The sequence below is a fragment of the Teleopsis dalmanni genome, chromosome X (assembly GCF_002237135.1).
Source record: "Teleopsis dalmanni isolate 2A chromosome X, ASM223713v2, whole genome shotgun sequence".
NCBI lineage: Eukaryota > Metazoa > Arthropoda > Insecta > Diptera > Diopsidae > Teleopsis > Teleopsis dalmanni.
Genome location: NC_051848.1, coordinates 59,851,179 through 59,861,598, shown reverse-complemented (window position 1 = coordinate 59,861,598; position 10,420 = coordinate 59,851,179). Strand labels below are relative to the sequence as shown.

The 10,420-nt window shown below is 26.2% G+C and overlaps 2 protein-coding genes across 2 annotated transcripts; both read left to right on the top strand.

Annotated features, from left to right (window-relative positions):
* Positions 1-4,026, top strand: LOC119662688 (trigger factor-like). Its single transcript, XM_038072377.1, has 2 exons — positions 1-147; positions 3,459-4,026. The coding sequence occupies exon 2, from the start codon at positions 3,469-3,471 to the stop codon at positions 3,976-3,978; it is 510 nt and encodes a 169-aa protein (XP_037928305.1). The 5' UTR covers positions 1-147; positions 3,459-3,468; the 3' UTR covers positions 3,979-4,026.
* Positions 4,027-9,224: 5,198 nt separating this feature from the next.
* On the top strand, positions 9,225-10,032 carry LOC119662335. The gene is made up of 2 exons (XM_038071935.1): positions 9,225-9,324; positions 9,483-10,032. Exons 1-2 carry the CDS (start codon positions 9,298-9,300, stop codon positions 10,005-10,007), a joined length of 552 nt encoding a protein of 183 aa, XP_037927863.1. The 5' UTR covers positions 9,225-9,297; the 3' UTR covers positions 10,008-10,032.
* The last annotated feature ends 388 nt before the right edge of the window (positions 10,033-10,420 follow it).

The following is a 10,420-nucleotide window of genomic DNA, read 5'->3' as shown; positions in this document are numbered from 1 at the left end:
GGAAGGAGTTTGTGAAGACATTTAAATTATAGTTCGTATAGATATTATAGGTTTGTGCATTAAATTTTGATTCTAAATTTATGATATAAAATAGTTTCTGTTATCGTTTCTGTTTTGTCTTTTATTGTGGAAAACTTGGGTTTCAATGTGAGTCTTATTACTATAATTAAGTTTTAATAATATTGAAATATTAATTAAAAAACATTTTTTTTTCAAATGTCACATATATAATATATAACAAAGTATTATATGAGATAATATAACATGGCTTATATATAATATATAATAAATTAAAACGAGTTATATGAGTAAAATTATATCATATTTTTAACTAATTAAAAGCCTAATATTGGAATAATATCAGTTGGAAGGAATACACTATTTTATATTCATATGAATATATATATATTTATATTCCATATAAATAATAATGAAATGTAAATTGTAAAGTTATTGGTATATTGGATATTCGATATCTATCTTTTTTTTTTTTAATTGGAGATTTTTCTAAATTTATATTTTTTGACATCTAATTCATTTGATAAAAAGCTTTGTGAGCATATCAGCAATAAAAAGCTGATTCTCAAGCGAGTCTGGAATAAGAAAGACTTAAACACTAAATAATTAAATATCGATTTATTATAGATCTTCAAAGTTTTTGTGTGAAATGTAATAACCATCGGAGGCTCAATAAAAAATTGACAAATAACTTGGAAAATATAAAAATGTCTCACTTCCAAATATCTGAGCTGAATATTTATCTGAAGTACTCGTTTCCCAGGTTAGGCGGGAAGAAAGATTTGAATATGTTAACTAATTGATTGAATTAGTAGATATTTTTAAACCCTACATACTTATCGCATTTAAATGGTTTATTAAGTTTGTTAGACTTTTTGTAACGTAGTGAAAGACATATTGAATACTTAAATAAAACGAACACTAACTCTGAGCCTTAAATTTGGGGCAGGGTACAAGATCAACTTTTGGTACTTACAGTCTCAAAAATTTAATAACGCATAATTAAATACAAGAAATAATTTCAGGACCACTGATAATGGGTATTTGGCACTACTGGAAACAGCTGTACGGTCAAAAAAAATTCAATTAATTTAAAATAAAATAAAAATAATTTCTGTTGTTGTAAATCGCTAGTTTTCCAATTATCTCTCTATTGAATATCACAGTTTCTATTGAAGTACAAATAGACACTTCTGTCATAATGATGTTAAAATTAAATATAATATATAAATTTTGGATTAAAAAAATTTGTAGGGGAGATATAATTGATTTATTATAAAGTTATTAGTGTGAAGGGTATCGCAATGTGGTGAGGATAAATTTATTTACTTTTCTTGATGTCTTGTAATATAATTTTATATATAATATACGATATAATGTTTGTGTGTTATATGTATCTGCTCACATAGATATACTTATATGTTATCCAATCTGTTATCTAATATGATCATTAGATTTGACAAAGTACGGATCTTTGGAATGTAATAAATTCTTATGTGATCATACTATACTGTCTGCATAATAAATATTGTGAATGTATACGTAAGCTTCTACGAAAACGCCATGCACATGTGGCTCTGTTTTGAGTTTTAAGTTTCGACTTGTAATCAGGTTTAGTTTTCCCATGAAACATCTGTTTACTGATATAATTCATATTAACTATGTTCTTAACATAATGTGTAAAAACAAATTTAATTTGATGATTTGTTGATTGGAATATTAAATTTCGCAATGTTTATGTATATATATGCTCTATTAAATCGAAACGATTTATTTTTATTATTACGTATCAGCCATATATGACATCTTTACTAGGGAAGATTGATAAGTCAGTGATAAGTAAAGAAGTCCCCTTTAAGTTTATAAAGATTTCTCAGCACCAGCATACTCGAATACCTTTATTTGGCAATTTTCCATCGCTAGATTATGTATTTTCTTTACTATATCTCAAGTTGTTACTTTACTTCGGCGTTCTATTCGCTAAGCACTTTTGGTTTCCATACAATGCAAGGATAAAATGGGGTTCTTGAACGGTTGAGTGATTCCGGAAGTAATATTTAGACAGCGCAATACACCAACATCTAGCCTGTTCTCAGCAAGTCGGCCAGTAAGCCGGTAAGGTCTGTGGCTGTCTTCAAGCATGATCGTAGTATACTTCGAAAACGACTAATATTTTTAAGGCCATAATAATCGATGATCCAGTTTATTTAACAAGACAGTGAACCGGAACGCACTTCAGTAGTCACTATAGTCAAGAATAGTGTTGTTAAGTGATTAATCATTTTATTCACCATAATTGATACTAGTTCCTAGGATTAGGAAATTAGATTGGTCCTAGTAACATTTGAACATCATTTGAAAAATTTTTCTAACACTAATAGCTATAATGAGAACTACAGTATCAATATATTATTAATTCAAATATTACTCGACAATATTTAATATTGGTTTGGACTGCGACTTGTTTAGTTATTGAACATAATTAGTTTTATTTAAGAATTAGACGAGGATCAATAAAATCATATAAATATAATTATTCGGGAAGTTGCTGAGATAATTTTAGAAGGCTATCCACACCTAGATATGCATTTGTATTAAAAATGTTTTCCGAATCGCAGAAATGTTTATTACATTTTTTGGAGGCTTCAGTATTCTCATTAATTTTTGTCAATATCTTTTCTCCATATTCTCTAGCGGAACTGTGCAATGTTTTTTCTTTAGTCATCTTTAATATTATCTTTTCATCTTCATCTAAGCATTCCTGGTTGGTTGGTTGGTTGCAATGGCACGCCATCAGATAACTTCCATGTACCTCAATTAGCGAAAACTCCTAATATAAAAAGCATAGCTTAAATCCAGTCTGTCGAGTTTAGATAATAGAATAGGTCTTTTGTCTTTGCCTATTAACAGTTTGATAAACTGTCAAAGAAGTATCTTCGCAAAAAGCTATTTCTGCGGGACGCCAAAGTTGGTCATTCAAAGAGTGTTTCTTTTTTTTTGCAGGTTTCCACAACTTCTGCAGTGAGGATTATAAGGAATGCGCAGTTCCTCTGTGTGGGCTAAGCATTTTTATTCTTTAAAAATTTATGGGTACACATTTACTACTCCACAATATCATTTTATATCATTTTATAGTTTTAAAAGTGACTAAGTCTGTACTGTTTTTATTTGGAATTGTATACTCTCATTGCACTTTTTGAATAATTTTGTGTACGTACGTTGCTATGTATATATTTTCAAGAAATCGTGGGTGAATATTATGGAGAACCACACGTATAGTATTATGTCCGGAGTCTCGTTTATGCTTTTATATAAAACGCTTTATCGTATTATTATTGTCATTACTGTCAATACTTGCTTCACTTTAAATCACCACAAAACTTTTATATTGATTTTTAAAATATTATATTTGTTTATTTTTCATGTATTTTTATAATCAGAAAAATCGCTATGGAAGTAAAACCTAAATTTCAGTCAGTTTCCGAAGTACGCCACATCTTTACTTTAGCTATGGTGAATACTCTATTCGAGTGGGGTTATTACAGTGATAAAAATACCTATATAACAACTTTATATGAGGATTTAAATAAACTCTGTGAAGAATTCCAAAACGGTGAATGCTTTTGCTGTGTATGGTTATTCATTTTTTATGTGCGCCTTCTTGAAGACATGGCAGACGAGCTATCAATTCCGTACTCTACCATGCCAATCGAGGTAACTGAATGGGCTTTAAACAATTTGGACGAAGCTATTTGTCGTTGCGAAGTTAAGAGTGATGATGATACTTCCACAGAATCCGAAGATATTGATGATGATGATATAGATGAATATGCTGGAATTGATGAAAGTGATAATGATGATTATGACGATGATGATGATGATTGTGATGAATTTGATGAGGAGGATGAGGAGGATGAGGAATCGGTTGAAGAAGTGGAGGATGAGAGTGAAGATGACTAATATTATTTGTATTTTTATTCTAAATTTTTTTATATATATAAGTTTATATGATCGGAACTGAAATTAATAAATACATTTAAATTAATAAATTTTTGGACAATAAATTATCTACTTTTTTAAAAAGAAAGGTTTGACTTTTTAAAGTAATTTTATTGAATTTATTGCAATTTTTTTTAACATTATTAAATTATTTTATACTTAATTAATAAAATAAATAAAATATCTTAGAAGATGTTAGAATAGTCAATTATTTTTATATTTCTATATATTGTATAATATAATACAGACTTTTTTTTTAAAAAAATTTATATTACTTATATGTAAGTTTTAATAAATATGAAATATATTACGAAGTAAACACTATTTTGTTAAAGAAGTTATGAATATTATAAATTTAATTTTGATTACACCTTACTAAATTTATTAACCTTACTTATGAAAAACCTATATACCTATAATATATATATATAGTATTATTATCAAAGAGTTGTAAGTGACGTGTATTTCATTAAGTAATTTTTTATATTAATTATATTATAAAGACACTTTAAAAACAAATACAATTGATTTGTTGTATACCATATGGAACAGGCATCAGAGGCACTGTTATAATTTCCCAAATAGGACGAATGTCTACAGTATGAAGAATAGTGTTATATTATTTTAAAATACTTAATTCCAGGTTTTTATATTTGTTTAATATTTTAAAATTATTTTCATTAAACTATTATTATTAATTTACTTACTTTACTTACTTATGTGGCCATAACAACCCGTTACCGAGTTTCGGCCTGACGCAGCATGTCTCCCCAGGCGCCTCCGCTGCGAGCGCGCCTTCTCCAGTCTCGTATATCAAGTCCAGTTAGTGATCCCTCAACTTGATCACTCCACCGGAGACACGGTCTACCTCTACGTCTACTTCCGCCAACTACTGCTTCAAACACCTTTTTCGCCGGAGCGTCTTCATCCATTCTCACGACATGACCAAGCCAGCGAAACCGCTGGATGTTAATGCGCTGAATTATATCAATGTCGTGATGAAGCTCTTACAGCTCGTGGTTCATTCTAATACGGTAGTCGTCGCCAACTCGTAGAGGACCAAAGATCTTGCGAAGATTATTATTAAGTTATTATTGTTAAATTGTTATTATTAAATTAGATTAATTAATTTAATATAAATACACATACAATACAGAATTAAAAATATTATTAAATTATTATTCCTAAATTACCATATTATTATGAAATTATTATAATCAAACCATTATTATGAAATTATTATTAAAAAATTATTATTATAAAATTATTATTATAAAATTATTATTATTAAATTATTGTTAGTAATAACGATTTCATAATAATTTAAAAATATTATTATTAAAGCGTAATTATTAAGTTATTATGAAACCGTTATTATAAAATTATTATTATTAAATTATTGTTATTAAATTATTATTATAAAATTATTATTATAAAATTACTATTATTAATTTATAATTAATAAACTATCTTATATAATATTAAACAAATTATCTTTTAACAAATTTAATAATAACGATTTCATAATAATTTAAAAATATTATTATTAAAGCGTAATTATTAAGTTATTATAAAAGTGTTATTATTAAATTATCATTATTAAATTACTATTATAAAATTATTATTATTAAATTTTTATTATTAAATTATTGTTTTTAAATTATTATTATTAATTTATAATAAATAAACTATCTTACATAATATTAAATAAATTAACATTTAATAAATTTAATAATAACGATTTCATAATAATTTAAAAATATTATTAATAAAGCGTCATTATTAAGTTATTATGAAAGTGTTATTATTAAATTATTAATATTAAATTATTATTATTAAGTTACTATTATTAAATTAAATTATATATAATTACTATTATATATTTTTAATAATAATATTATTATATTATTATTAATAAATTATTATTATTCTTAAATTATTATTATTAAATCATTGTTATTTAATTATTATTATAAATTATTATTATTAAATTATTATTATAAAATTGTAATTAGTAAACTGTCTAATACAATATTAAAAAAAATTATCCTATATTACTATTAAAGTGTTATTATTAAATTATTATTATTTAATTATAATTTTTTGAAATAATTAACCATATATATATATCATCAGAATATTGATTACTTTTCCAAAGTAGAAGCTTGTGACGATATAAAACTTAAATTATTATTAAATTATGATTAATAAACTATCTTATATCTTATATAAACTATCTTCTATAATATTATATTAAATTATCTTATATTATTATTAAAGTGTTATTGCTGAATTATCATTATTAAAGTATTTTTATTATTATTATTATTATTAATTTGAAATAATTAACTATATATATCACTAACATATCCATTATTTTCTCAAAGAGGAATGTTGTGGTAATATAGAATTTAAAATACTTCTATCAAAAAAATATAAATAACTGAATAACACTTTAAAAATTTGTGTTTAAATTAATAATGGATATTAATTGCAAAATAGAAATAAATAAAAGAAAATTAAATTGAAAAGCTTTAATTTTATGTTAACAATGATAATGGTGATAATGACAACAATGATAATTGTACGAAAATATGAAAAAAATATATATTTTTTTTAATATGGAGATACGGATCCTGAAATCATGGTATTAAAGGAATCATAAGGGCCTATACATTTTAAAACACATGCATTATTTATAATACTTATCATAAATAAAATTATTTCTATACGCTATAATTAGATGTATAAAACCAAGAAATTATGAATAAATTGCAATAGATACGTGATCATATTACATCTCATTAGATTATTAAAGAAATTTCCAATTCAGCGAAGAAAACACAGATCAAACTATAAAGTAAAAACCACAAAGTTGATACCATATTGTCTACAAGACTGTAAATGAGACTTTATAAAAACGACGAAATTTAAAAGACACTATAAAGAAGACTCTATAAAATAAAGTTTATTTTATAGAGTTTATAGAGTTGTTTATTTAATAAACAATATCGCTTACGCTTTATAAAGTTAACATTATAAGGAAGACATCATAAGTAAAGACTACACATAGTAGACACTATAAAGCAAACACTAAAAGCTGTGTACTAAGGATACACGTTAAAGTAGACAATATAAGGATACACGTTAAAGTAGACACTCTATAATCGAGATTTTGAAGAAGATAGTATAAAGTAGATATTACATAGTCGAAACACTATAGTGTAGAGAAAGTAGATATTCTAAAGTTGATACTAAAAACTACGCATTGTAAAATAAGCACCATAAAGTAGACATAATAAAATATGTACAAAAAAGTAGACAGTATAAAGTAGACAGTATAAAGTAGACAGTATAAACAAAATAAAGTAAACATATTCGATTTTTTACTACATTTTCAAAACCTTTGGACAATTATAAAAACTAAGGGGGTTGCTTTGTGAGTTTTTATGATTTACTAAAATAAGCGACATAACACGGTAAGTACTTTTTAATATTTCTTTATGAAATTCAAGTTTTGGTTATTTTGGTTGTGCCATATCTAATATCCGGCGTTTTAGATTTTGAAAATTATAACGCATCTTACTTGTATTGTTTGGTTGTTTTCAAAGCAAATAAGTCGAAAAACTATGAGAGTTAAATTCTAGCAAATAATTCAGCAGTATTAATATCAGTGAAAAACGCGGTAGAGGACGTCCGCATCTTGGATGGAAGCACCAGTTGACCAATGATTTGGGTGCGTTCGGTACTACCAACTGGCGACAGCCAACAACTGATTGGGTTGATGGACGGAGGCTACTCGACGCGAAAAAAAATGCTTATTAAACATTTTCATATTCTTCGTCGTTTTTAGTCATGTGTTTTGTACATATTAATCATATTTATTTTTTTAATGTTTTATTAAATATTGAATTGATTTTAAAATTTGTTTTTAGACCGTTTACGCGCAAAAATTAAAAACACTTTTAAGGTAGCTGTGAATCAGTCAGCTGTTAAGCGGTAAGCAAAAATGTTGATTTTAAACATTTTTAATATGGATAGAGTAAATATGGATATTGCAAAAGAACCAAAATAGTAGAAGAAAATAATAAAATAATATTGAAGATTTTCGGAATATTCCGTATAAATTAACAAAATTACGAGAAATGCGATTAAAACTTTTTAATCAAAAGGCAATACTTCCTTCTTCCATTTCTTGGCGAACTGTTTCATAAATATAGGATTTCTATATAGGATATAGAAAGGATTTCTATATTTTTTACCATCCAATAATTTTACTATTTGTTTTCTGCAAATACTTTAATTAAATACTTTCTTCTTCTCTCATCCAATTTTTTTTTATATCCCAGTGTTATTTGTAATAAAATTCAAAGTCCTATTGACAGTTGACTTTATTGCATTAAAGGTGTTCACACATACTTAAAAATGGTGTTAAACTGCTTTTAGTAAGATAAAAGTGCTTTTAAGCAAAATTCAGATTTGGGTGTTTACGCGACTTTAAAATCGATTGTAAGAGATTTGTAACAACTTTTAAGGCTCGCGTAAACGGGGTGATAATTGCATCCATATATAATATAAATATATATATATGGATACATATATATAACTTTTTAATCAAATGGCAATACTTCTTTCTTCTATTTCTTGGCGAACTGTTTCATAAATATAGGTTCCTTTCTATATTTTTTACCATCTAATAATTTTACTATTTATTTTCTGCAAATACTTTAATTCAATACTTTCCTTTTCTCTCGTCCAATTTTTTTTTATATCCCAGTGTTATTTGTAATAAACAGTCAAAAGCTGACAATATAAGCCTTAAACTGCGTTAAAGGTGTTCCCACATACTTAAAAATGGTGTTAAAGTGCTTTTAGTAAGCTAAAAGTGCTCTTAAACAAAATTCAGTTTTGGGTGTTTACGCGACTTTAAAATTGATTGTAAGAGACTTAAGACAACTTTTATGAAATGAAATGATAATTGCATCCATATATAATCATAAGCTACTATATATCTACAGCCCATACGAATTTACTGAGATGAAATAATTTTTCTGTCCTTTTAATTCTTTTCCGCATAAAATCAGAAAAATATGCTACGCGAAACTAGTGTGAACAGAGCCTTTTGCGCACTTTAACTACATCGTTTTGCAACACTGTTGGCGTCTCACGCACACAGTGAAGTATTTGGCTTTTTGTGTAGCTTGAGCCTGCAGGTGGTGATAGCTTTGTGTTGCGGAATATTTTCAAATATAAAGTATTTTGTGATCAAGTGTTATAAAAATGAAAAATTTAGCTACATTAGAAATCGTAAGTTAAAATATACAATTTAAAAATATACGATATACAAATCGTATATTATTTATTCTAAGTTTTGTGTTATAGATATCATGTCTCATTTTTTTTTTTTTTTTTTTTTTTTGTTTTTGCTTTTATTGTAATGTTCCGGAACTCTCTTGGATTTCAAGAAAAAGTTGTTCAAACTCCCGCCTTATTTCACAGATGAAAATGTCCGCATGTTCGTCGTGCAGTATATGAATAAAGCACTAGAGATGTGGTCGAAGCGGAGAAAGCGAAGCCCTCACATTGTATCATTGTTGACTGATATGAGCTGCTTAATCCATGAGTTTGAAAGTGAAGAATGTTATTGTTCATTTTATTTATTCATGTTTTTCCTGCGTCTTAATGAGGACGAAGCTGAGAAGACACATATGAGATTTAAAAAGGCATCGGAAAATGTTATGAATTTTTGTTTAGATAAATTGGATGCAGGCTTTTGTCTATGCGATATATACTATGAAGAAGGTGACAATTTCCAAAATGAAAACGGCGAACACGAAGAGTTTTTTCTTATTGCAGTGGACGAAAGTTTGGAACAAATCAATATACCGGACGAAAATAATTTAAAAAATTATAAAGGTGATCAATATGAGCCTGAAAACGATTTACAACAACATCTTAATATTCTTCTAGAAAGCGATATGGATGAATAAGGAGTGTTAATTAAAATTAATCAATTGCTAAAGTATTTAATTTGAGTTGAGTTGTTTATAATAAATATAATAAAAGCATTTGTTGTTTGAAAACAAATCGTTGATTAAATAATTTCTCATACAATTTTTTTTTTTAAATATAACTTTTTACTGCCAGTAAAAAGTTTTGTTTCTTATATTAAGTGTCTCATATTTTCCCGTTTTTTGTGTGCGTACTATACTTGTCTCTTTCCGCTAATGTTCACCAACTTGTTTGATATAGGAGTGAAGAGGATTGACTATTTATTAATCTTTTTTTATTTGCATTTTACTTGTAATCTTATTGTCTACTTCTGTATGTGTTTACTATTACCAAAGAGTATATAAACATATATATACATGTTTATATATTTATATATATAAACACGTATATA

Bases quoted from the DNA above. Each gene is read 5' to 3' on its own strand.
- LOC119662688 (XM_038072377.1), top strand. From the start codon at position 3,469: ATGGAAGTAAAACCTAAATTTCAGTCAGTTTCCGAAGTACGCCACATC.
- LOC119662335 (XM_038071935.1), top strand. From the start codon at position 9,298: ATGAAAAATTTAGCTACATTAGAAATC. The intron at 9,325-9,482 runs GTAAGTTAAAAT...TTGGATTTCAAG, and splicing joins ATTTAGCTACATTAGAAATC to AAAAAGTTGTTCAAACTCCC.